This window comes from Tyto alba, unplaced genomic scaffold, assembly GCF_018691265.1.
Source record: "Tyto alba isolate M040663 unplaced genomic scaffold, T.alba_DEE_v4.0 Super-Scaffold_29, whole genome shotgun sequence".
In the NCBI taxonomy this organism is placed as follows: domain Eukaryota; kingdom Metazoa; phylum Chordata; class Aves; order Strigiformes; family Tytonidae; genus Tyto; species Tyto alba.
The window spans coordinates 1,366,555-1,392,035 of NW_024881303.1; the positions used below are offsets into that span (position 1 = coordinate 1,366,555).

Here is a 25,481-nt window from a genome sequence, read left to right on the forward strand (position 1 = left end):
CCTCTTCTAATATTTTCAGTGAGCTCCCAGGGTTGGGCAAGTGCTGCGTAAAACCCCGCGGAAGATAAAGCTGACAGGGAAGCACAGGCTGGGGCAGAGAACGAAATGCTGGTGGGTAAAAGCCCCCTGGGTACAGCAAGGGGGAGTAACAGCCGAGGATTTTACTCCTCCTTTAACAGTTTGCTGGGGATCTCTGCACTTCCCTCGTTTAAGGTGAGCGTACACACAAAAAAGTGAAGGCACTTGCATGTATAAACTATGTTTTCTTTAGTGGTCTGGTACTGTACAGCAGTTGGGGGCAGGGAGAACAAACTTGATTTCAATACAAGGCCACAGCTGTAACTCCAGCCTGGAGTTACAAGAGCAAAACTGCGTTGTCGGAAGGTTTCTTGATCACAAATGCAGTCCCAGCAGCAGAGGCAACGCTTCATTCGATATCCACCAACTCCACTTCAAAGAACAGTTTTGCATTTGGTGGAATCCTGTTTGCACGGGTTAAGGAAGCTGAAGCACTGCAGCCCCAGGCAGGGGATTTACTCGCCCCTTCCCCGAGTGTCAGCGCTCCCCCCGGGGGCGAGCAGCCCCCTCGGCCCTGCAGGAACCCACCCTGGGAAGCGGGTGGAATAAAAACACAGGCTGAAACCAGGAGCAGGCTCCCCTCCGCAGGCCTGGTTCTGCAAATGGGCAGCGGCATCCGCCCCTTCAGTTCTCTGACTTGCTTGATGTTGGTTTTGGAAGCCTGCTGGGAGCAGCTAGGGAGCGCTCCCCCCGTTCTACCCCCAGCCACGGAGCGCGCGACTCGCTGAGCGAGGGGGTGGTTGTGGAAGGATACTTGGCGTCCGGCTGCCCCTTCTTGCCGTACGCCCACTCGGGTTCGATTTCCAGCTGAGCCTTCTCTCCTTTACTCATCGTTAAGAGAGCTTCATCCCACTGCAAAAGCAAATCAAACAAGGGAAGAACACGGCAGCCTTACAGAGCTGAACAAAAAGCATGTTGAGGGGCTTTTCTAGTCTCCTGCAACTGCAGGCGCAACGCCACACCACTCTGGCTGCGCTGTGGGGCAGGTTCACCTTTCCTCCCCCGTGAGCCTCTGCACCTCCCAGGGCACAGTCGGGCTCTCCTGTGCTGCTACCAGCAAACCAGGGCAGCAGCACGCTTCTTTCTAAGGAAGCAGTGACAGTTTGAGGGTGCGTTCCTCAGCAGCCCACCCAGGGGCCCGTCTCTGCCTCCTGCTGCCCCACCGCCCTGCAGCACCCACCGATTAGCCTTTATTTAAGGCTGAATGCTTCAAGGCTGATTTCATTTCAGTGCTTGTCCCTCCCCGAGACACGCTCGCGCTGCCCCAGGCGGGTGTCCAGTTCAGGGAGCAGCTGCTCAGCGCTGGCCACGGGCCCAGGGACGCCTGCCCCCCCCCCAGTTCCAATCCCACCACCCACAACGGCCTTTCTCCCCGCTCAGCAGCGCCGTGGAAGATGACGCCGGGTCGGGTTTGTGGTGGTTTTTTCAAGTCGGGTAAGCATGAGCTCCTGCCCGCGTTCTCATCCCGTGCAGCCAGCCGCCCGCATCGCCGTTAGCCCGGCAGCAGCGAGGGGGAGCTCGGCGGCTCCTCTGCTCCGCACACGTGCTGGTACCTCCCGGGCACACCGGGCTCTAGCAGGCGGCTGCGCACAGCACCCGGTTCTTCCACCAAGTGCTTTTAGCCCCCTGAGATCCTCCCCTCACCCAGCTTCCACCCGCACTACGGCAGCGCTCGGGGCTGGCCGGCGCAGGGGAGTCACAGCGTGGAACTGCGGCTCGCTGCAGCGTACCACAGCAACTAGAATGTGGAGTTGCAGCACTCGGAGTTAACAGATGAACAACGCACGGAGAGGCAAATAATACCAAAAGGATGCTGAAAGAAAACAGCCTTCTGGCAGGCTAAAGCACCCGGAATGCATGCAGTGACCAGCGGGGCCCCGGGGAGCCGCTGCGCGAAGCGCTGGGACAGATGCGTGCGAGAGGCTGTGCTCTTCCCGAGGAACACGTAGCTGCCACACCATTTTCCACACACTACCTCACGAGAGCAGTGACACTGGAAGATGGATGAGTGCGTCTGTAAAGAATAAAAATTACATCCTGGGGGTGTAAACACTTTCAACTTGCCTTTCTACTGCCGCAGGAAACAAGCACTGCAGCTCAAAATCTGCACCCCGGTCCTAAGTCCTGCAGAATGAAAACTCTTTTCTGGATTCGGAGGGAGTCATTAATAAGGGGTTTACTTACACCTCTGATTACTTTTCCTACGCCAACTTTGAAACTTAGAGGTTTGGCTGCTTTTTTCTTCTTCGAACCTGAAAGACAGTTTTGTGTTCATTTGCTTTAGCATCACACCAGCACATAGCATACTTCTCTCTAGAATTACAATCAGGCTTTATGCAAATATCTGTTCTTATAATTTTATTTTTAGTCCACCAGCAGATTTTGGGGGGAAAATTTAGTGAAGAGCACCAAAACCATTATTAAATGTTCAAGTTGCACCAAGAACTAAAGCTGATGAGCATCTTTCAGATGCTGATCCAGTGAATCCAAAAGGCTTTTCTGAATTACTAAAATTGATGGTACAAGTCATAAACACATTAGTGAAGCAAAAAAAAAAAAAAAGTCAGTAGGGAATGCACAACCTCATACAACAAGTACACCGACTCACAGCCAGCATTTCACTGACAGCCCTGCTGTTCCGCCCAGGGTTGGACATCGCTGCTAGGAAAGCATTTCTAGTGTTGCAGCATGTCACATACCTAAATCCTCTGAGCAACTGTCACAAAAATACCAGCGGACTTCTCCGCAGTGGATATGGCACACCAGACTACTTCACATCACTCCCATTCCAGTGCTGCCACGTGGAAGGGTTTGTTACAGAAGTACCCCAAGATGTATTTAGAATGTATCTCTAAATACATCTAAATTTAGATGTATCTCTATTTAGAGAAGCTAACTACGCTGTCGGTGCTCGAGTTCCACAGATAAGGGGAGCTCCCCAAGCAGGAACCGTCTTTCCTCCCAAGTAGTTTCAGCACTAAATCCCCGCATTTCACATTACCTACGGCCTGGAGAATGCCAAATGGGATGCCTGGCAAGATGCAGCAGTGTCATTTGACACCAGCCAGTCCTAAAATACTGCCCTGCAGTCCCTCATGGAAAACCAGGCTCCAGGCAAATGCAGGGACACCCCCAGTCAGCTCAACAAGACAGCGGGGAAAGCAAATTTGGCAGGACTCCTGCCACACACACCTTCCAGAAGCGAACGCCTGCCCAAGGCTGCTAATGAGTCCTGCTAATTTCCTCTACGCGCGTTTGCAACAAAAGCCGAACAGTTTACACGTGACCTTACTTGTCTGAATATTGGTATCGAAGACTGTTCCGTCCTGCAGCTTCCCGGTATACCAGCAATGCACAGTGTCTCCTTTCTTCGGAAAGTTGGTTTTATCACCCTTCTTTAAAATTGATTTTGTGTACTTTGGTGGCCCCTGGGTTTATAAAAACAGAGTTATGACCGTTATTAACCGGTCGCAGACCGACTACGTTCCAGCTCGAGCCACCACTGAGTTGAAGGCACCGAACACCCGCAGCCCTGGCGAACGGCACGCTCCCGCGCCGTCCCAGGGCCGGGACGTTTGGGGAAAACGTAGCAGCGCTGATGCAGTTTTCAGCACAGACTGAAGCTCTGGGAAGGGGGGGGGAAGACGCAGAGGGCCCGTCACCACTAACTCAAGTTCCAGGAGCTGCGCGGGGCTGAGGCACGGTGCCGACGCCGGGCTCGCCGCCGCAACCGGGCTGGAGAAGACCCGGTTAATTCGGCGGCCCCGCACCGCCCGAAGGACGCGAGGCGGGGGGTGCCGCACCGACCTCCTCCGCAGCGTCCTCGGGCTTCGCCGCCTTCCCCTTGGCCTCCTCCGCCTTCGCGGGCTTCGCCTTCTCCGCCGCCTTCTCCGCGCCGTCCGTGCCCTTGAAGCGCTGAGGGGAAGGAGAGGGGCGCCAGCCGTCACCCGCCGCCCCCCCCACCCCGGGCCCCGGCCCCGCCGCCCCGGCCCCGCACCTGCGTGTGGAAGAGCTGCGTGTAGGCCGCGATGAGCTGCTCCTTGTTCGCCGTCTTGGCCACGTTCTTCACCTGCCCCAGCAGCTTGTGCTCGGCCAGGAACTGCAAGGCGCGCCGGTGAGCGGCGGGGAGAGACTCCCCCCCCCATCCCCATCCCCATCCCCATCCCTCCGTACGCACACCGCCCCTTACCGCCTGGGCTGCGTGCTCCTGCAGGAATTTGATGATATCCTTCTTGGGCAGCGCCTCACTCCGCAGCTCCTCAGCGCTCCAGGGCTGCGCCGGACCCGCCGCCGCCATTTTCCCGCCCGCCTCCTCCTCCTCCTCCTTCCTCTCCTCCTCACGCCCCGCCCAACCTTCCCGTCGGCCCCGCCGCCGGGACGCACAAGCCCCGCCCCCTCCCGCAGCCCGGCCCGCGGCGGTTTGAAGCGACGGGAGAAAATGGAGGGCGGGCGGGCGGCGGCTCCCTGAGGGAGGATGAGCGGCGGGCGGCAGAGCTCTTTGCCGCAGGCCTGGTGGGCGGCGGGCGGGAGGAAGGAGAAGGAGGAGAAGGAGAAGAAGGAGGAGAAGGAGGAGAAGGAGAAGGAGGCGGGTTTCTGTGAGGTGGCGGGGTCCATTTGGATCTACCCCACCAACTACCCGGAGCGCGGTTACCAGCTGCGCATGGCCCGCGCCGCCCTGACGGGCAACACGCTGGTCTGCCTGCCCACCGGGCTGGGGAAGACCTTCGTGGCCGCCGTCGTCATGTACAACTTCTACCGCTGGTTCCCCTCCGGCAAGGTGCTGTTCCTCGCCCCCACCAAGCCGTTGGTGGCTCAGCAGATGGAGGCCTGCGCCCGCCTCATGGGCATCCCGGCCCGGCACATGGCCGAGATGACAGGTAGGGCGGCGGCGGGGCCGGGGCCTCGGAGGCGGCTCGGCTGAAAGGCGAGGGAAATGCAGCGGAGGGCGAGGGGGGGGAAAGGGAAACTTAAAAAAAAAAAAAAAAAAATTAGGGTGAGAAGCCTTTGAGGGGCTAGGTTTTGCAAGAGTTAAAACCCCAGGTCACCAGCGTGAGGAGGAAGATGTTTCCTGGGGTGCAGCCCTGTGGTTCACAGAGCCTTGGGGTTGCTGCACAGAGGCGTAAATATCCGCACAGGCAGTGTGCTCCGTAGGAAACTTAAGCCAAAGCACAACGACCTTTTTTTTTTTTAAAAAAAAAAAGAGTTTTTGCAAACCTCATTAACTGCAGTTTATTGCTTACTGAAGTAACAGCCTTAATGACTGAATCCCTAACCTGTTTTTAAGCACAAACCTTTGTCAGAAGTGGTGTAGGTCAGGTATAAGGCTGCGGGAGGGTAGGAGGCATCTCGAGCTTTCTAGCCCTCTTTTCTGTAGTTCTGGACTTAGTATTCTAATGCAAAAAGTATCTTACTAGCCACTGTATTCACCTTTTTTCCCTGCAAGTGGGACTAGCATTAAGGCACCCATTTCCCAAAGCCGACGCGTCTTCCAGTTCTGCTGGTGCTCTCGCTTCATGGTGTTTTCTCACCTGAACAGTTTCTTTAATTTTCAGGGGGAACCCAAGCTCTGGGTCGGAGGGAGCTGTGGACTACCAAGAGAGTCTTTTTCCTTACGCCTCAAATAATGGTGAATGATCTTTCTCGTGGGACATGTCCTGCTGTAGAGATTAAATGCTTGGTTATTGATGAAGCCCACAAAGCCCTTGGAAATCACGCCTACTGTCAGGTAATGCAGGAGTCGCCCCAGTCTTGTCTCACGATTACAAAAAACCTCCCTCAAAATCACTTACAGATTCTCCATAAAGTGTCGCTTAAAACCAAGGCACTGCTGATGTAGAGGACTGTTTGATCTCTTTCAAAGGAAGATAAGAACCTAAAGGACAATCTTCCTACAGTGACGATGCCTTGGTTTTAAGTAAAGCCTGTATTAGAACTTGGTAAGGGCAGGTGGGTATTTTTTTAGTGTCTGAATAAAATTGTAACTTTTGTTTCAAAACATTTTTTTGACTGGGGTAATTTAAAAAAATAATTGCTGGGCTGTTTCTTTCAAATGTGTTTGTATTTGCAGGTGTACTCTGGTCTGTTTATGCTATGTTGGAATAGTTCTTAAATGGGTGGAGGTATTTTTTTCAGAAAAAAGTGTGGGCTTCTTTTGTGAAGTTCTTTTATCTTAGTAAAATGAGTTCAAGATTTCTTTTTAAAATTGTGTTTTGTCTTGATTAGCAAAGAGTTTGTTGTGTAATCTTGGCTTAATCTCCTCATAGCAATGTGTGACCTAAACGAAAGTTACAGGAGAAATTGACTGAATGTTTATGGAGTTGTGTCCAGTGGCTTACTAGGCCTTTTCAGAGGAGAGCAGGTGGTTTGTAGTGCTTGTCCAACTTGGCATGCTGGAAAGGAGGTGATAGCTTGCCAAGTGAAAACAGTACCTTTTGGTTTGCCACTGTTGCAATTTTTTTCTGTTGTTTTTCAAACTATAGCAATTTCATCTTCAAATAATTTAAGCTTATAGATTATTTTAAAACACCGTATAAAAATCTTTTTGTAAAATATTTTACTATTCTGTGAATTGCTCTGTAGCATGGAGCCAAGACTTGTATTCATTAGCTTCTGAGCTGGCTCAGCTATAGGCAAGAAGAATCTTCTCTCACCCCTTGTCAGACCCCACAGCTGTGAAGTCATCAGGCTTTCCTCTCTGTTCTAGCCGTGCCTTTGCGTGATTTTCAGTAGAACTAGCAGCACAAATTGAATTCCTCTTTAGTCTCAGTTCACTTATTCTCTGTAGCTTTTATGTTATGGTGCATTATTTCCAACTTTCTGTTGTTGTTTCCCCCTCCCTGTGCAGCGCAGGGTGGTTGGTCAGAAGGCATGGTGTGCACTGATAGCGCTGGCAGAGCTCAGCCCTGTGACAAAATGAAGCGGGGAGGCAACTTGGTTGTTGCTTGAATGTTCACCAGCTGCTCTGCTTGTCCTGGTTCTGGTCTTGGAGAGGGTTGTAGAATGAGAACATGGAAAATGGCTGAATATTCCTCAGACTTCCCAAGTTGCTAATGCAACATTTTCATGTGAGACTCAGCTGACTGCTAGTTGGCCTGGTGGCTGTCATCTAATCTCTGTTCAGATTTCATGGGACTAATCATCCATGATTTACTTTTTTTAGAGTGGTTCTTCAAACTTAGTTTTTGGCAGTACGCTTGAGTTAGTGTGCTGTTAATCTTTTTGTTAAACCAAGTGAAAAATAATTTTGTAATTTACTAAGGTTGCTCTGCTGAATGAGACTGGGGTAATATCAGGTATAATCAGGACTAAGTGTTCTTGGATGAAATGGTTATAAACTGATAATGGTTATAAATTGAACTCATTCTGGTTCCATTTGACTTTAGGTATACTCTTGTTAGAATATTTTGTTAAGCACTTTCTACTTAGTGGATATTTTCATCAATATCGTTTCTATAAGCAAATAATCTCCTTTAAGGATATTAATGGAAACTTTCCTGTTCTTAGGTTGTAAGGGAACTAAGCAAACATACAAATCAGTTTCGGATCTTGGCCCTAAGTGCCACACCAGGCAGTGATACAAAGGTGAGTCAAATCTACTCGTGTGGTTGGAATAATAAAGTTTCAGTAGAAGCTGTGTTTAATACTGCTTGATACAGTTGTGAACACTGTGCAGGATACAGAAGTCTACTAGAATTCCAAATAAAAACTGAATCTCTTTACAGTCAGTCAGTTGTTGAGGGTTTGTCTTTTTCATGCTATAGACTTTGTATTGTTTATTGCTTGACCTTTCCAAAAGGAAATAATACTTTTTGGGTTTTGAGAATACAAATCTATTTGAAAAAAAAAGAATATACTCTCAATGCAAAATGGCTTTCATATTCTGTTTGGTGTAGTGTGTTGGGTAAATATAAGTAAGGCTTAGGTTTTCAGTCTAAGGCAGATGGACACCCCAATTCAGTTTAAGCTCCCAGCTCCAGGTTACTTCTGCTCGGGTATCTCATGCTGCACCTAAAGCCATGAAAGGGAGGGTTCTGCCACTCCAGCCCTCGTGCAATTGCATGCTTTTTGTGTTCATGGATTTACCATACTGGCTTTTTGTATACTAGAGATCTTTAGGTGGAGAATCTTTCATTTTTCATCTGTAAGCGGTTGGTGCCTTTTCCTTACAATTATATTCAAGGCCTGCTAACATATGGAAATAACTACTTTTATGTAGTACTGACTTGCACTGTTGGAGCGTTAACAAGCAACTATGGTCTTTTTTGTGGCTTCTCAAACAGGCTGTGCAGCAAGTTGTTTCCAATTTACTCATTGCTCAGATAGAGCTATGTGCTGAAGATTCTCCAGAAATTCAGCCTTATTCTCATGAGCGACAAATGGAAAAAATTGTTGTCCCACTCGGTGAAGAATTGGTAGAAATTCAGAATGCTTACATCCAGGTGAGTTGTTGGGTTTCTTTGTTGTTACATGGACAGTGTCACTAAATACACGGTCTCCCTTCCTATTTTAACATCTCTGTCTAAACGAGCAATCACTTAAAAAGGTAACACTTTCCTATGCAATTAACTTTGCCTTTGAGTATAAGGCAAACTAAAAAACATGGTTTCAACTCCAGCAGCTGCTGCTTCACTTTGCACCGATGATACCTGTTACCTTACAATAACTTAAAAAGCTCTGGTGGAAAACTTACAATTGAATTAGTTTTCTCATCCCCTTTCAGGAGTCCTTGTAAAATTGACATGAGACCTGAACTGAGGGCTTCTGAATTTAGTAGTATTAAGATGTTGAAAATGGCCATGCTGGTGTTGTCCAGATTATTGCCAGACTTATGAAAACTCTGTATTTTCTGAAACATTGTCTCTGATTAAGAATATTTTTTAGAGCTTTAAATAATGTGTAAGTGTGCTTAGGTCTCCTTGATTTTTTTTTTGTTTGTTTGTTTTTTTTTTTTTTGTGTGGTGGTTGTTGTTGTGTTTTATTATTTGGTTTTGTTTTTGTTTCTTTTTTTTTTTTTCTCGAGATCTTTTTTCTTTTCTTTGCCACCAGTAGATAATGCCCAAATACGGGGCCAGAACTGTCAGCCAGTCAATGATGACTTAGTGGTCTGTGTCTTTTCAGTAAGGTACTAGTAGACAAGTGATATTACGTAAGATACCGCTTTGAAAAGTTCAAAATGTATGTTCTTTTTTTGGTAAGAGACATAAAAAAATTAGGATTGTTAGTATTAGATGATTGGCATTAGAGTCTGGTTTTGGTTATAGTTTAACGATTTTGTGGTAGTTTATGTGAAGACCATTGGAAGGCAAACTTGTTTGCTCATTTTCTAGATTCAGTTAGATCAGCTGTTTTCAAACTGGTAACCTGAGAATGTATTTAACTGAGGAAGTTCCACTGATAAGCTAGCAACACCTTTAAAGGTAGTTTTGCATCACTACAGGTGCCTCTGAATGCTCGTAGAGAGTGCAGGGATTTAATTTGAAGTGTTTCACTTGAGATTTAAGCTGAAATAAGCAGGTGGGTTTGGCTAATCTGGTGTAATTGAGGAGCACAGACAAACTTTGACTAAATTTTCACTGTGGCTTCAGTGGTTTCTATTTCCTTTCTTTGATCTGGTATTTGCATTTTTATTGCTACTGCTTTACTAGAAAAGAGGACTTGTAACAACACAGAGTGTGTGAAGGGATGGTGCCAGGCCTGTTCCAGGGCTGGTGGGCGAGCCAGGCATTAGTCTTAGGGACTTCAGCACTTTCAAAAGGGGCTCCTGTACTTCTGCAGAGGGGTTTCTGGGGGTGTGCAGTTTTCTGCAGCACAGCGATGGACCTCGGCCGTGCCCTGAAGTTACATTACACAGTTTCTCATGCTCCTGTGTTTTGGCTTCTGAGCAGTTTGAGATCAGGATATGTGAGCGCAGCTGCAAAAAAGTACATGTTGCATTATCCTTGTCCCTTGCCAAAATAATCAGCTGTGAAATATGTTCTGAATAGCATCAGGATTTAGGAGAAAACTCAAATGCATACATCACTCTTCCTTAAGTGCTGCTTCTCTACAGCTTGATTCTGAAACCAGTCCTACCCCAGTCTGTGCTGCAGTAGGAATTGTGGGAGGCTGTGCTGGATGCTTGGCAAAAATGGGGTTGCAACTGGCTTCTGTGGTGAAGAGGAGTGAGTTTGCTAGCAGTCCTGATTGCTGCAGCACGTAGACACCTAGCACCAAATGTACGTGTTTATTTCAAAAAACATACATTCTTTGAAAGTTATTTAAGCTTTTGGGGCCGTAGAGTGACCATTTCGAATTTGGGGCTTAACTGGCTTTTGTAAAATCAGAATAGCAGCCTGTGGCTTCTGCTGTTTCCATTCAAAGGAAAGATGACAAAAGGACTTGAATGTCTGTTACAAAAATGAAAGCCAGGTGTACTCTGCACAATAAAATCATTGTTTTTAATTCTGACAAACAGTAACAGTAAACAAGACAATATTTCAGTGAAAATGAAGAACAGTGTAAAACAACACAATGCAACAATGCCAGAAAAATTATCTTTATATTTGTATACATACAGTAAGCAAGGCCCTGAGTATCACAATAGCTAGAATAAACTTTGTAGGCACTAATGCTTGTTTGAAAAATACATAGTATGCAGGACAACATTTATCTGCTAAGGCTACATCATTTAATCTTCCAAAAATATGGGTGAATTCTGTTTTATTATCTCCTTTGAATAGTGGAAATCTAATAACTTCAAATTAAAAATTAATATCCATTCATCAATGCCCGACAAAGTAGAGCCACAGGCAGATACTAAAATACCTAGTCCAATAACAGAAGTTAGGTAATCATGCTTGACATGATGTTTTCAAACTTTCCCAAATTATGTATTTGAGTAATAGTAACGTTTCCTTGGCATTCAATGGTGTAACTATTAAGTAAACTTTATTGTGTGTCAGTGAAAAAGCGCAATTCTTCGTGCTCATGCTTGTGAGGGCTGTTTACAGAAGTTGGTGCAATGTTCCATAATGTTCCGTAGCCATAAAGTGTATTTTCAAACTCGGGATTAATTGGTTCTCAGCAGCAGAAGCCATCTAACGTAAGTCAAAATAAATACTATGCTGGAATTCACAGTTTTACACCAAACAACACTGAACACTTTGCTGCAGTTAGGATATCAGCACATTCAGATAAATACCTTATTTTTATATGTCAGTAACAAGAGTGTTTCTATAACATACCCACAAGTAGCTGAGTCACAGAAGTATTTAGGTGAAGACTGCCTATGGAAAGAGACATAAGATATAGCAAATGCTTTTTGCAATAGATGTTTAAAATGTAAAGTATGTACAAACTGGAACTTTATGGTGAGAGGATTTAACTACTTCCAGTAGCTATTTGACATTTGTTGTGCAAAAGAATTAAAATAATTTCTGTAACTGGCAAAAGCAATCAAAATGCAGAAACTTCTTTAATTTGCCATAAAATCCTGTCAAAGATGAAAATTGGCTTTATTTGCTCTTATAAAAATCTCGGGGCAGGGGGTGGGGTGAGGGCAAAACAAAACCTGTAATTTAATGCCTCTCTGGGCCCCCTATTCAACTCGTTTTTTAAAAACTTTTTACTTTTTTCCATTAATTTGTAGGATTTCATTTTAATACTGGCTGGCATTTCCAACAATCTGAGGAAATGTTAAGAATGAATATAAAGCAAAATAAATAAAAATCAAACAGGAAACAATTTGGCATATTGAAAAGTAAATCTGATTTTTTTTTTTTTTTTTTTTTTTTTTTTCCCCTGGCCTTTGATCCTGTATCTTGAACAAATTGTGAGGAATAAAAGACATGACAGGTACTTTCATCTTCTCATTCTGTTAAGTAAGAATTATTTTGATGTACATTTAAACTGGCACATCAGGCAAAGTGGTTCCGAGTTGTGGCCACAACTGGGACAAGCATTTGTGTTGTCACCTGGCAAACCAGATTTGATAGCTTTCTGGTTGGCATGACAGAGATCCCAAACCCAGTGTCTTTTTTGCGATTCTCCCCCATCAGTTTGACATCCAGTTAATTTGCAGCAATACAAATGTCTGCACTGGACTAGTGCCAGGTATCTGAACAGCTAGGGATATCAGACATTCAGAAGAAGAAAGTGAGAATTGCTTTTTTTTTTTTTTTTTTTTTTCGTTTTTTTTTTTTTTTTTTTCCTCTCCCCACAAAGACTATCAGTTGGTTTGCATTCAAACGAAGGCGCCTCCTCTCCTCCTCTTCCTCCTCTTTCTCTTCCCCCCCCCCCCCCACTCTCTCCCCAAGGCATCCCTGGGGACAGGGACTTCCAGAGGGCACCTTGGTCAGGGTCAAGGACAGGCAGCAGCACCAGCCAGTGCTCCCTGGTGCTGCTGCTTGGCGAGAGGTTTTAGGTCAGGCATGGAGTCAGTCTGGGGCAGTGGAGAGCCTTGTGGAAGCAGGAGGCTTACAGCACGTGAGCCCTGTACGTCTATTCAGAAGCACTACAGAAATCCAGCTGGTTTGCCAGTTTACTGTAAGCTGGCAGGCACTGGCTCTGGTTGCTGTTGTGTGTGTTGTAACTGCGTGACGCAAAAGCTCTATTTAAAGCCTAAATCCTGCAATCAGTAAATAATGCTGGTGATGTACTTCATGAATTTTACGTAAAAAGACATTTACTTCTATTATTAAGTATTAAGATTAAACTCTACCATCATACCTGTAAGGGGAGACATTAAGAAGGGATTTCTGAGAGCAAAACCATTTGCTACCCCGATTCTAAAGTGCAGTAGGTGCTCTTTAACTGTAGGAAACAGCGAAGCATGAATGCTGCTTTCAGACCTTTGATGCACGTAGAGCTACGTGAGCTTGCCTTTCAATCACAACGTGCTAGACTAGCAGTTATCTACTTGCAGAATTATCATAAAGATGAAGGCTAAAAGAAACAAGCTGCAACCGGGAAAATTAGATATGAGGATGGAAAATTCTCACAGTGAGGGTGGTCAAATAGTGGAACAGGGTCCAGAGGGGTTACGGGCTCCTCATCCCTGGAGATGCTCAAAATCCAACTGTGTGAGGCCCTGGGCAGCCTGGACCAGGAGACTGCCAGAGGTCACTCCTAGCTGAAATTTTTCCTGTGATTCTGTGGAATATTCATATCATTTATAACATTAGTAATGTGGTACTGCCAGAAGACCGTAAAAAGTATCTAACAAAGTACTTACTTCAGCTGCACTCTTTTAACATTCAGCGAAGTCGTAAGAAGAAAAGTGTTCAGAAAACTGAAGAGTTAAGCATAACCACTTTCTATTTAAGAATGCCAGGTATAGTCATGGGATTATTAAGAGTGTGTAATTAAGGTAACCTGTAACTTTTGCTGTCAAAACTCTAATGAGCATTAGGTCTTTCTGCCTTCTTGGCCTCTTCTCAAGGTTAAAAGTACCTTGGTTGAATGCTTTCTGAGGTTAGCATTAAGAATCTCTGCTCCACAGATGATGACATTAAAAGGAGTCAGCACTGGCTGACTCTTACTCCCTGGTTTAATCCCAGTGGTCTAAATCTGGTAGTTCTTTTCAGAAATTAAGACCTGAACATTCTTTTTCCGAAGCGTAGCCTGCATGTGTGAGGTGGTGGTAATGTGTGTCCCCCTGAAAGCCCCAAGAGGGCCTTTGCGCAGCTGGGGCGGCACTAGGTGCCCAGAGCAGCCAGTGCGGGGGCTCCAGGAGCTCCCCTAGGACCGTCCCAAGCCACAGGCAGTCTAGAGATGCTAAGAAGTAGATGAGGAGAGAGGTCTCTGTCTCCCTTACTTTGTAAAAAAAAAAAAAAGGTGAACTAAAATTTAAAATGCAAAAAATCTCCATAAAAATTGTGTAAAAACTGTAAAAGTTGACACAGGAAAGTGTGTGTTTCAGGCGTTACTTCTGTTTGATTATTAAGTTGGAGTGATTGCCTTGCTAAACTGGCTAAAAGCCACATTTCTAAAATCCTTGAGGGTTTGACCTCTAGTCTTATGTGATTCACCTGTAAGATTCTGCCAGTAAATCAGAACTGATTCCTGTGACGGACAAGCATCAGAAAGGGGAGGCTATGGTCTCTGAAGGAACCATATCTCATTGTGTCGGTTGGCAGCAGCTGGGTTTGTATATCCTGCAATGATGAATGTATCCTGCAAACATAACTCGGGACTCTCCAGGATTTCCGCCAACAGGTTGATTTCTCTCATTATAGAGTCTTCATTGGTGATTCCTCTGAAGCTCCTGTAACAATCAACTTCGTATCAAGTTCTTTTTAAAATCCACCTCTTTTTTTCCAGAGCTTAGAAATGTCTCCTAAATTATTTAGTCATGTTTCACAAATGATACTACCTGACTTTCATCTCAAACAGCTAAGTTTTTTCTTAAAATTTTCAGTGAGGTGTCAGACGTTTTGTTCCTAGCTACACAGAATAATCTGTGTTTTGAGTTACTGCTACATCACATTTACAGATGCACCCTTTTAACCATTATTTCTTGAATAAATAAATCTTTGTTTCATAAAGCAGGCAGCTTTTAACATTCACTGAAAATCAAGTTTTACTGTTTGTTAGCTTTTAGAACTTGCTTTAAAAGACGTAACATGGCTAAATTGAAAACTGCATCCTCCTACTGTTTTTACTAGTACAAAATTAAAATGTTTCTTACCTACTATAAACAATAGTAGAAGGCCATTCTTCAATGATTATGTCGGAGTCAAAAGGATGGGGAGGCTCATCCTGCAGCACTTCAGGCAGGTAGTATGCTACTGTCACTGACTGTGTCATCTCCGATTGAGATTCGTTTGTATGGACTATGGTCACAATGGGTATTGTTATCCCCAAGTACAGTCCTGTGGAGACGTACGTGACTTTTAGAAAATACAAAAGGTCTACACACGGTGCTTGACTTCTGAACTCATACTGCATAATATAAAGTGACTACCACAGAGCAGGAAGAGTTTCATTACTAAAAGGAATTCGGTGGGATGTTTTAGAAAATGGGGTTGTGTACTCCAAGTGGAAGTAGCATTTAATTATGCCTTGTAGTTTGTGTGTGCATATATGTATGTCTCTCAAATCTACACGTGCAAATATGTGTGCATGGGTGTCTAAAATGTGGTACTTGGTGAGCTTTATCTTCATGCAGGGCAAGGAGTTTGACGTAACTTCTTTCCACCTCTTAAGAGGATTGTGTTTATCTCGTAAAACTGACCTTGTGTCATGTTTTAAATATTTGGGAACAGTGTAGTCAAAACAAGGGGGCTGCATTGTGAATTCATTTAGGATTTGCTGTTATCAAACATGTTGCTATATTTTTGCAGGGCTATAGGAAAAGGTTGTGATTTTGACTGTGCAGATGGCAGTGATGACTAGGAATGGGAGCTTTGCTTCTGTACACAGTTCAAAAACAAAGCTGTACTGTTCTGGAGGCAAAATTACGTTTAAACCACGCGAAAGTGTTAAAAGAATGGGGAGAGTGGGGAAAATACCTGATTAAGGAAAAGCTTTTGTGGTCAATTTTTTTAGTTTCTTGGAAAGAAAATTAAGGATTGCCTTGATTACAACACACGTATTATTACAGAACAAAACACTGGGCATTGCAATACTTTTTAATCAACTGGAGAATGAAAAAAATTAGAACTGATGGCTGGAAGCTGAAACTAGATTAAATTGGATTGGAAACTAGGCACACATTTTTCATGCAGGTACAGGCTATGAAGGACACTGGACTTGCTGTTATTTTAAAGTACTTGAGTTAAAACTGGATTATCTTTCTGGAAAATATGCTTCAACCACACAATTTTTTGGTGTCCAGACATGCACAAGTGAAGTATCATAAACGAAAATGGAGGAGGCAAAACATTATGGTCTCTTCTGGCATTACATTCTGCATAGGTTCCTAGAATAAGCCATTTGAGTACTGCTGTGGAAACGAAGCCACTAAAATTCTGTAGCAGAAGCCTGATTTACAGCTGGCAGCCCAGGAGCGTAGGCAGTGTCCGTTCCCAGGCCCTTACGGTGGTCACAACACCCCTGGGAACAGCCAGGGCTTCCCGCAGGGGTTCTCTTCTAGCACATGTGCAGGGGGAGCAGCGTTTTGGTTTAGACTCTGCTGGGAAGGCTCTGTGACAGGGAAATGTCCCTATAGACAGGGCGGAGTACTCGGAAAAACCTGATAAAAGTATCTCCCCAGCCAGGAGGAGCTAGTGCAGAAATACAATGTTTTAACTTTGATGTAGAATTGTGGTACCAATTACCTGAGGAATTCTGCTCACAAATGTACCTCATAAGCTTCATGAATCCAAGGCATATGCTCTGTTCATACTGTTTTTCTTTCATCTTTATACAAGCCCACTTGGCTTTTCCATACTGACGTTTTTCGTAAAGCAGATCTCCAAGCTGCAAACACAGTAAGATAATAACTCCGTGTTTTAAGTTAATCACCTAAAAAAACCTGAGCAAACAAATAAAAGTCAAACAGTATTTCAGTGCTTTACATATAGCATCAAGAAATCAGTTTCTCTGGGTGTGTGACCAGAAGGGCAAGCGTGAAGAATGATTTCAAGTCTGTCAGCTGTACCTTAAGCACGTTCTGTTTAATACTTAGTTGATACATATTTTATTTCAAGGTCCAAGCTGGTATGTAAGAAGTAGCTATCCAAAATCAATGCAGTCTATGCATCTTACTTGAATACAAGAATAGCTGCATCTTTTTTCAACTGTCAGTGAAATAATCTTGAAAGGAATGTGTGAATTTCAGTCCTTCCTCATAAAAATCAGGAAGGGATATGCTGCTGATCTTGGACCAAAACTTATTTCAGCAGACTTCTAAGTGGTTCTCCTTTAAAGGAAGAAACCGTCATTTTTTGACTCGCAGTATTAAACATTTAGTTGCAATTAACACTGAATAACCTTATTTTTTATCTGCTGTTATTACAGTAGTACTGAGAAATTGCTTTCAAATATTTAATTACAACACAACTAGTCAGGAGTCCCAAACTGTTGAGATGAAATACACTCAATCACATTGCAGTATTTAGAAATTTGAGTTATGTAGATCTAATTAAAAGAAATGTGACAAGAAATCTTCATACGTGGTTAGTAAACGTCTTCTTGATTTGTCATGTATTTAAGGTTAGGCACTTGTTTACAGCTCAGGAAATGTGCAAACAATTTGCTGAGCATCAGTTTCAGTTTTTCATTAGTGGGTAAGATGGGTTTGATAAGATGGGTTTGCAAATTGCTGCTTTGTTTGATAATGACTGTGATACAAAAGGACACCTTTGGTTTTTAAACCCAGATGTTAATCTCTTTCAAGTATGCTTTTCTACGGTTTTGTTAACACACTTGTAATATAAGAAGCAAATGCATTGGTTTAAATGGAGAAAATAGTCATTTTATTTCAGTTGTCAAAATATGAGGGTTCTTGTTAAAGTAATTATAAAATGTCACAAAGACTGTAATTCCTGTCCATCTTCTGACACTCCTAATTTCTGCCTTAAAAAAAGAAAAACACATGTAGAAGTGGTGAGACGCTAAAAATGGAGTGCAGCTACCCAGTTATAATGCTTTGCATTTATGATGTCAAAAACCCTGAATGGTTAAAATAATTTCATAAAGAAACGTATTTTTGGACTGAAAACACTGTTAAAAACTCAACCAGGAAGGCGAACGGTACCTTTTCTTTGCGCTGGATCAGGGTAAATGGGATGGTCTGTCTCTCCTGAGGATTGTTATTTCTAGTCAGTTGCTGAATTGGCTCTGCCATGTCTGCAACAAAATAACACATGGCCAATTTTTGACAAGCTGTAGAAATAGGGAATGTGTTTCCTTCTTGTAAACTTCAGGGGACTTCGTAACTTGCTAGCTGTTCAGTATTAATGGGAAAGGTGAACTGACTTCTCTCTCACTGCTATTAGGAAGAGATTTCACCCTCCCGCTCGTGTATTGCAATTCTGCCGTGGAAGGCTTTTGGCAGTGCCCGCTTTTCTGGCTCTGTGCAGGTGGTGTTGCTAACTCCAGCAGCTCTCCGTGTTGGATCAACGCGTATCCACGCGAAGGAGTAAGTTGAGTTGACTGTTCTTACTCACAGGTTCAAGGGACTACTACTGCAGAAACTTTGTCACTTCCAAGAGATGTCCTTGGTCTAGTGCTTCACTGGCGTGTTTGCTGAGAGGGCCCTGTCGGTGCTGCTCTGGTCAGGACCCCTGGCGGGTGCCCCCAGCAGCCTCACCGCTTTTCGCCACGATTCCCTGCCCGTGGCGGTCGCTGGGGGTGCTAGGACTGAAACTGGTGGAGAGCAAGTTCCAGCTGTGATGCTGTGGTGATCCACCTTATGTCTATGTGGAGTTCTGGGTCTTAAGTGCATTGCATAATATTTTTTTTTTTTTTTTTAATGCAAGCCCTTCTAGTAAGACCTCACAGGAAGGACCTCAAAAAAAAAAAGGCAAACAGATCTTTTCATTAAGAAGCAGAAGAGAACATGAACTTTTGTTTGTAGCTTCAAAAAGAGACTTCACAGAACAGGACACAGACTGAGCTGTACCAGCCAGCCGGCCGTGGGAGGTGGCTGTCCTGTTTGGTGCCCATGAAGCTGCATTTCACATTGTGGTGCAGCAGTGGCGTTGATGAACTTGGGCCGCCTGGCTGGCGGAACTGCAGAAGGGGCTGTGGGAGACAGTGAAGATGGGGTGTGGAGGAGGGATGGAGGTGTGGGAGCTACAGATGAAGTAGAAGCGTCCTGTTAAGGTAAAGAAATATGAGGAAACTTAAAATTCCTCATTGTGTACTTCACTGAAGAGCTGTATCTTAAGAAGATGTGATTGTTTAGCAAAGAAATTAGAACAGAGATTTGTGCTAACACAATTGCTTTTTGTTGCGGTAGTTTTATATGTATGTGCTGTCTGATTAGATCCCAAGTACATTAGATTGAAGCTTTTATTTCAGTTTGGAAGGGGCAGAAGATTGAGTAGAGCAACGCAAGTTTCAGCGTTCTGTTTGTCAGGTTCCATTACAACTGGCAGAAAGAGAGAGAGTGGTTCAGTGGTCTCAGATAGTCACCAAAAGGCATTAATAAAGATGAAATGGAATATATCAACTTTGACTAATAGGGACACTGTGTTTTGCATGCTTTGTATGTTTGCCGTTGTCTTGCCCTCTGGAACAAGAAGAGCTCAGAGCAGAGCAATGTGTTGTCACTTCTGGTCTGAGCTCGCATGTAGGTGGTGGATCATTATGTGAAGGAGAGTGTTAACAGCTGAATCCAGTTAAAGAGGTCTAAGCACCTGCATGCTCACTTACCAGTACTGAGATGGAACGGAAATGCCCTCTGATTTTTTTTTTTTTTTTGAATGATTCTCGCATTTTGTAAGAAATTAAATAGTGAACCTATCTTCTGTTTCTAGAAATAGTGATACCAGCCATCATCCAGTCTGTATTAACCGTTACACTTCCCAGCCAAGCTCAAATGGATAGCAGGAGCAAATATATTATACCTGCATATATAATACTGAGATATTCTAGTACTTCTGTTCTCCAATCATTTAAATATTGTTGGATTAGGTGTACTTGCAACTATGGTTGCCTTAACATCAATTCTAGCTGTAATTCATAAATAAATTCTGCTTAGGAGTTGATCTCTAACAGTCGGGATTGGAAACTCTGAATATAAGGTTAGTCTTAGGAATGGAAAGCCTCTGCCCTGGGTTGAGTGAATGGCGGAGTTTTTTGGTGGCAGGGGAGGGGGCTATCGGGGCGGCCCCCTGTGAGAAGCTTCTCGAAGCTCCCCCAGCTCCACGTCAGCTCCACTTCTGTTTGGGAAATTGAGCCAATCGGCTGCGCCTCTGCGATAACATATTTAAGAAGGGACGTGGTGACGGGCAGGGGGACTGGTGAGGAGGAGTTGCTGCAGCTGCATGAACACCAAGGTCAGTGGGGGAACAGAGGAAGAAAGGAGGGGGGAGGTGTGCCGGAGCAGAGACCCCCCTGTATCCTGTGGGGAGACGGCAGGGCGGCCCCCCCGCTGCCATCCATGGAGATCTACGGTGGAGCAGACATTGATTTATGGCCTGTGTTTTTTGCCTGGTTGATCAAGGGTCTGTGCCCGAAGAAGGCCGGGGTCTCGTGGGAAAAGGCAGCCCCGCTGCTGTAATTCAGCGCTGGGAGGATTGCAGCATGCGGGGGAGTCCCACGCCGGAGCAGCTCGGGAAGGGCTGCAGCCGTGGGAGGGAATCCAGTCGGAGGAAGTTAGTGACCCATGACGGAGCAGTGTGGGGAACGCTGCGGCCCATGGGAGGAATTCAAGTCAGAGAAAGTTTGTGGAGGACTGTCTGCTGTGAGAGGGGGACCACAATGGAGCAGGGGGTAACAAGTTTTGGACACTCCCCTCACCGAAGATGAAGGAAGTGGCAGCACTTCCTGCACCCCCCATTCCCTGCCCCTGCGCCCCTGGGGGAGGAGGTAGAGATATCGGGAGCAGAGCTGAGCCCGGGAAGAAGGGAGGGGTGGGGGGAAGGTGTTCTCAAGATGTGGCAATGCTGCTCACTCTCCTACTCTGTTTTGTGTTGTTAGTGTCTGTAATAAATGTATGGGTTTTTTTCCTCCCCCTAACGAGTCTGCCTTTTGCTCGTGATCATAAAAGGGGGATTTTCCCCCATCCCAGTCCTATCTTGAACCCCAAGCCCGGCTCTCTGTCCCTTCTCATTGCCGGAGGGGAAGGGAGAGAGAGCTGCTGCATTGTGGTTGGCTGCCAACCGGGCCCAAACCACGACAGCCTCCCTTCCAAAAGAGTTATTCCCTTGCCTTTCAAAATTGAAGTAATATAGTCATTTGTGTATTTGGATAGAGGATTAGAGACTTAATTTTTATGGACAGTGTTAGAAAGTCTGGATGTGAATTTCTGCCGTGCTACCTCACAGTCTGTATCAGACAGGCATGAGAAGGCCTAACGCTTCAACTGAAATAACAGCCCTTCTCTTGGGTGTTTTAAGTGCCTCAGTGTCTTCAGTGGAAAAGGTAGGATGATGGGGGAAGATAGTATTATCCATGTTCCCATAGAAGAGGAGAATTAACTTGGCCTAGGTCACTTAGTGAATCTGGAGCCGAGCTGGGAATCAAAGCTCCATCTCCTGGCACTCAGTGCAGAGGTTTTAGCTGTAAGACTGTTTGAAAGAGTAAAGATCCTCTTAATAAAGGGGAGAAAGCTACACTTCAGTTAATTTGAAACACTTTTTTTTTTTTTTTAAATGTCATTGGGAAACATTTAAAATGTAAGTAATAACTGACATAAAATGTAAGTAATAACTGACATGTAAAATTGATGTCCTTGGAGGCTGAGAGAAAAATAAAAGTAGATTAGGGCTGAATATTCTACAGAATATTCAAGAATTAGGAAATGTTTTAGAGCTCTAGAAAAGTTAACTCTGTTTTTTAGATTCCTTGGTTGAAAAATGTTGGGTTATTTTTCCCTTTTTTTTCTTCTATATTAATGCACAGGATAGGGATTACAACTAATTAAAGCTATTTCAGGAGTTTTATTCTTCAGTTTATGAATCCACGCCTGTCAGGCGTGACAGTATAACATTTGAATTATAAATATTTTAACCTGCATAATACTTCAGATTATACTGCCCAAAGGCAAGCGAGTTGCTTGATTTACATGTGATCTGTCAGTCCAAGCTTGCAAATTTGCATACTGGTGTGACAAAACAAGGCCAGGTGAGTTGTAGCAGCGTAGCTAGGTAAAGGCTTGGTTTAATTAAATTTCAAGGTTGTGATTGCAGTTGATACTGTAGGTAGGTATTATGAAAGAGGCAAACCTTTACAAAGGGATTTATATACATAAGGCACATTTGATAAGACTTGTTCATAGCAGCCAGTTTGGACAATATAGAAATTGTTGCATGTCTTAATTGGTGTCTGACGGGACCCGCCGGGAGTGTCACTGAAGTGGGACGTACTTGTCAGCCGCGCCCTTAAATAATGTACATGCCCCCAGACCTTTGTCATTCTAGAGTAGAGGAGGCAGCCTTGGTGGTGCTGGGACCCAAAATCTCCACGCTGACGAGCACCCCGAGACGCGCGCCTTGGCGAGAGCGGTGGGGAGGCAGCTCTGGGGGTGCCTCCCAGCCCCCCGTGGAAGCGGGCTCAGGGTCGGGGCGGCCCCACAGCCCTTCAGCGGCAGGAGGTCGGGCCTCTGCAGGGGAGGGACACTGGCACCGGTGGGAAACCGCCCCAGTTCCCACCAGACGCTCGATCTGGAGCCTGGGTACGTGACCTCAGAGCACGTGGCTTCTCTTTAGGCAGCTTTGTGCTTCAGCAAGTAGGTGGTTTTGATGGGGAGCAACTTTCCTGAGCTTGCTTGGTAATGAACGTTCTTACATTGAAATTAGAGTTGAGAAATATAAAAATAACTCCTGTAGCCTGTTTTCTGCTTCTACTGGGAAGAGATAAAATGGAGTTTTCAAGCCAAGTGAGTTGGATAAGACCTTTCCTCACCTTTAATTTTCTTTTACCTTTTCGTTTCAAGCTTTGGTATAGGTAAGTCAGTCTATAGGATTAACAGTGATAAATTGATATGCCAGCCATATTAAGTATCTGTTGTTCACATCTTGCAAAAAATCTTAGACTTTTTAGAATGCTTACAGTGTTCCTGTTACCCTTAAAAGGTGCTAAACAAAACTGACAAAGCAAATCATTTTTTTGAAAGGTCTTTTGTCACCATAGAACAGAACAGGTACCAAAGCTTGTGGCGGTCTGGGACCATTGATGGGAGGGAGGGTAACGTTCTTATTTTGCAGACCTTACCACTAACCCACAGGGAATACATGTTCTGGTGCAGTCTCGAGGGCTCTGTCTGCCCAGGTACCAGGCTGGCAGTCAGTACTCGGCCAAGTAACGGTCTTGCATTTTCTTACACTGTGGCATCGGTGACACCAGCCGCTTGGATGCGGCACACGAGCCACGGGAGGAGGTCTGCTCCCTACGGACGGGGGGAAACTCATCTGGCAAACTCTTAGGCTGTTCTAGTCGAGATGCAATCAGCTCCTGACATAGAACCCGAGGCAATACCGGAAGAAAAATCTTCTGTCTAGATTTTTGTAACAGTTGTGTAGGGTTACAAAGTAATCCTTTTATAATACAGTAACTAAAATGTGGTATAATACTACTTTTTGACATATTTCCTAGACTTGATATCCTGCCTAATTAACCTGAGGAGTTTCAGTGCCTTAGTTCTCTGCGTATCAGAATACCAGGCAATTTTGTGGGAAGAAATCTGTTTTTTTCCGCTCCACAGAGCAACTCTCAGGGGATAACACAGCATCTTGTGCGCCAGTGAGGCGCGGACGCGTTAGATGGGGAGCCCCCCGCCGTGCCCCCACATTCCATGGCGGGTGGCAGGCAGGCAGCGTGGCGGCCGGAGGGCGCCCGAAAAACCCTCCCGGGAAGGGGGCAGCCACAGGAGGGCTCTGCTCGGGCTGCCCTCCCCTTCTGTTAGTGCCTGGCTGGGCGCGAATTTTAGTCGTTAAAACATGAGAACGATAAGGCAGGTTATACCATCTTTGCTGTGGTGGAATACAGAACAAGTTTTTAAATAAGTCGTTGCATTTTGGTAGCTTCTAGTGCAGTCTGTTCAGAGTTTTGCTGCTTCCTGGCCTCTTAGAAGGTGATTTATCTGAACAGTAGAGATGCAGATCTCTACTTCTCTGTGCAGGAACAGTGCACATGAATTTAAGTTTCCGAATGAGCCAAGTTTGCAGTTACTCTCTGCTGCTTGCTGTGAGTTATCTGACTTATTGCAGCCTTTCAGATTCTTCAGTCTTTCTTAAAATTGAAAACAATTTCTTAATACGATAAGCCTGGGAGGCTTACTGTCAAAAAGCAGAGCCCATCCTTTTACTTGTTTACTACATGCCGTCTTTCAATTCAACCATCTTTCTCTAGGTAACTAACGTTTTGGGTAGGTACAGGAGCTATTCTTAATGCTTTTGCAGGTGCTCAATTGAAAATCTAATTAAGACCGAAAACTCACATCAGTCCCTTTTAGTCTAAACAGGTCAATCCACTGCTATTCCCGCCGCCTCTTTTAGTTAGAAGCAGCCCTTTGAATGGCCCTGCGCAAAGCCTCAGCTCCGCCTTGCTGCGTGCGGGGAGCGCCCAGAGCCCCACGCGTGCCCACCCCGGCCTTCCCACGGCTGCCCTGCTCCGCGGGGTGTCTGTCTGTCTGTCCGTCTGTCCGTCCGTGTGTCGGAGCCCCGCCGTGGCCGCGCCTCCGCTCCCCGCTCAAAACGCGGCTGGGCGGGGGGGCTCCCGCTGGGGAGAACCGGTGAAGCCCCCGGCGCTGCCGGGCGGGACGCCCCGTCAACCGAAGGTCAGAAATAACCGGGAAGGTCACGGTACCGGCCGGTAAGCTCCGGAATACCCCCCGCCTAATCCCCCCCCCCCAAACCCCGGCGGCAATAAGCGGCTTAGCCCGGCCCGATCGCTGCGTGCCCGGCGCTTACCGCGGGGCACATCCACCCGGTGCCCCCTGCCCACGCTCTGCCAGTAGCTCAGCAGCCTCTCCTGCTCCTCGTCCTCCATCCGCTCGGCATCCTCCTCCGGGCTGCTGCCGTTGCTGTGGTACGCCGAATCGGGGCTCTCCTCCGCCATCCCGTCCAGATCTTCCAGCGTGATCGCGGCCGGGCCGGCCGGCTCCGCGCCGCTCATGCGGCAGCCGCCCGTCTCCATCGCGCCGTGCCGGGGAGCGGGGCCGGGCTCGCCCTCGCCGCCGCCGTGCCGCTTTATGAAGGGGCTCGCCCTGCCCAGGGCACACGCGGGGCCGGCCCCCGCCTCTGCCCGCCCGCCCCGGGGCCGTGCCGGAGCGGGGGGGGGGGGGGGCCCCCCCCGGGCCAGGGCTTGCGGCCGAGCCGGGGCCCCTGCGCACCCGATGCACGGGAGCTCCGCGGTTCGCCCGGCGCTGCAGGAGCCGCGCAGCACAGATCCTTGTGTTTCGCAGGGTTTTTCCCCGTGAACTAACTCACGCTCTCTTCAGCATCTTTCTTCTCCACTGCTCGTCATGTTAGTTCTCCTTCATTGCGCCCGTCCTTTAATATTTCAAGCCGTGCTTGAAAGACGGATCTTCTGTTTTGTTCAGGTCGTTCCAAACTGGCTCCAGTTAGGAGTGCAAAAGCCACGGGTCATTTTGTTATTGAAAGTCCAGTTTTGGAAGTTGACAGCTGTGTAATTCTGCCATCGCTGAGGCAAGCCCTGGTGAGAAAGAGGTAGATGAGCAGGACTCGAATGGGGATGGTTATGACAGTTCAAGCAGGATCTGAACGTGAAGCAAGGGTCTCTGTGGAGCGTGTGGTTCTACTTGTAGTTGTGTTTCATTCCAACTTTAATGTGAGATAGGTGTCATGGTCCTT

At 46.0% G+C, this 25,481-nt stretch overlaps 3 protein-coding genes across 9 annotated transcripts in view; 1 reads left to right on the forward strand and 2 right to left on the reverse strand.

The window, feature by feature from the left end:
* Positions 1-243: 243 nt before the first annotated feature.
* On the reverse strand, positions 244-4,399 carry FKBP3 (FKBP prolyl isomerase 3). 2 transcript variants are annotated; one of them, XM_042799069.1, is made up of 7 exons: positions 4,268-4,399; positions 4,076-4,177; positions 3,886-3,993; positions 3,371-3,506; positions 2,263-2,330; positions 833-930; positions 244-482 (listed from the first exon to the last, which is right to left on the reverse strand). In XM_042799069.1, the coding sequence occupies exons 1-7, from the start codon at positions 4,373-4,375 to the stop codon at positions 428-430; spliced, it is 675 nt and encodes a 224-aa protein (XP_042655003.1). In that variant the 5' UTR covers positions 4,376-4,399; the 3' UTR covers positions 244-427. The 2 variants fall into 2 exon arrangements, with proteins under 2 accessions (XP_042655003.1, XP_042655005.1); XM_042799071.1 differs by lacking the exon at positions 4,076-4,177.
* A 133-nt stretch (positions 4,400-4,532) lies between these two features.
* The window catches only part of FANCM (FA complementation group M), a 76,136-nt gene continuing 55,187 nt past the window's right edge, over positions 4,533-25,481 (forward strand). For 4 of the 6 annotated variants that reach the window (XM_042799299.1, XM_042799300.1, XM_032995892.2 and 1 more), the window contains exons 1-4: positions 4,533-4,955; positions 5,631-5,803; positions 7,582-7,659; positions 8,358-8,516. In XM_042799299.1, the coding sequence (XP_042655233.1) occupies positions 4,553-4,955; positions 5,631-5,803; positions 7,582-7,659; positions 8,358-8,516 (813 nt within the window). In that variant the 5' untranslated portion in view covers positions 4,533-4,552. Of the gene's footprint in view, positions 4,956-5,630; positions 5,804-7,581; positions 7,660-8,357; positions 8,517-24,212; positions 24,481-25,481 lie in introns of those variants that run through there. The other 2 variants (XM_032995893.2, XM_032995895.2) reach the window with 1 other exon arrangement.
* LOC104355812 (heme-binding protein 2) lies at positions 10,499-25,107 on the reverse strand. Its single transcript, XM_032995904.2, has 5 exons — positions 24,579-25,107; positions 17,756-17,847; positions 16,335-16,476; positions 14,744-14,927; positions 10,499-14,320 (listed from the first exon to the last, which is right to left on the reverse strand). Exons 1-5 carry the CDS (start codon positions 24,802-24,804, stop codon positions 14,149-14,151), a joined length of 816 nt encoding a protein of 271 aa, XP_032851795.1. The 5' UTR covers positions 24,805-25,107; the 3' UTR covers positions 10,499-14,148.

Bases quoted from the DNA above. Each gene is read 5' to 3' on its own strand.
- LOC104355812 (XM_032995904.2), bottom strand. From the start codon at position 24,804: ATGGAGACGGGCGGCTGCCGCATGAGCGGCGCGGAGCCGGCCGGCCCG. The intron at 16,477-17,755 runs GTACCGTTCGCC...CTGTGTTTGCAG, and splicing joins TGATCCAGCGCAAAGAAAAG to CTTGGAGATCTGCTTTACGA. The intron at 14,928-16,334 runs GTAATTGGTACC...ACGTCTCCACAG, and splicing joins TTGTGAGCAGAATTCCTCAG to GACTGTACTTGGGGATAACA.
- FKBP3 (XM_042799069.1), bottom strand. From the start codon at position 4,375: ATGGCGGCGGCGGGTCCGGCGCAGCCCTGGAGCGCTGAGGAGCTGCGG. The intron at 4,178-4,267 runs GTAAGGGGCGGT...CGCGCCTTGCAG, and splicing joins AGGAGCACGCAGCCCAGGCG to TTCCTGGCCGAGCACAAGCT. The intron at 3,994-4,075 runs GTGCGGGGCCGG...CCTTCCCCTCAG, and splicing joins CGCAGCTCTTCCACACGCAG to CGCTTCAAGGGCACGGACGG.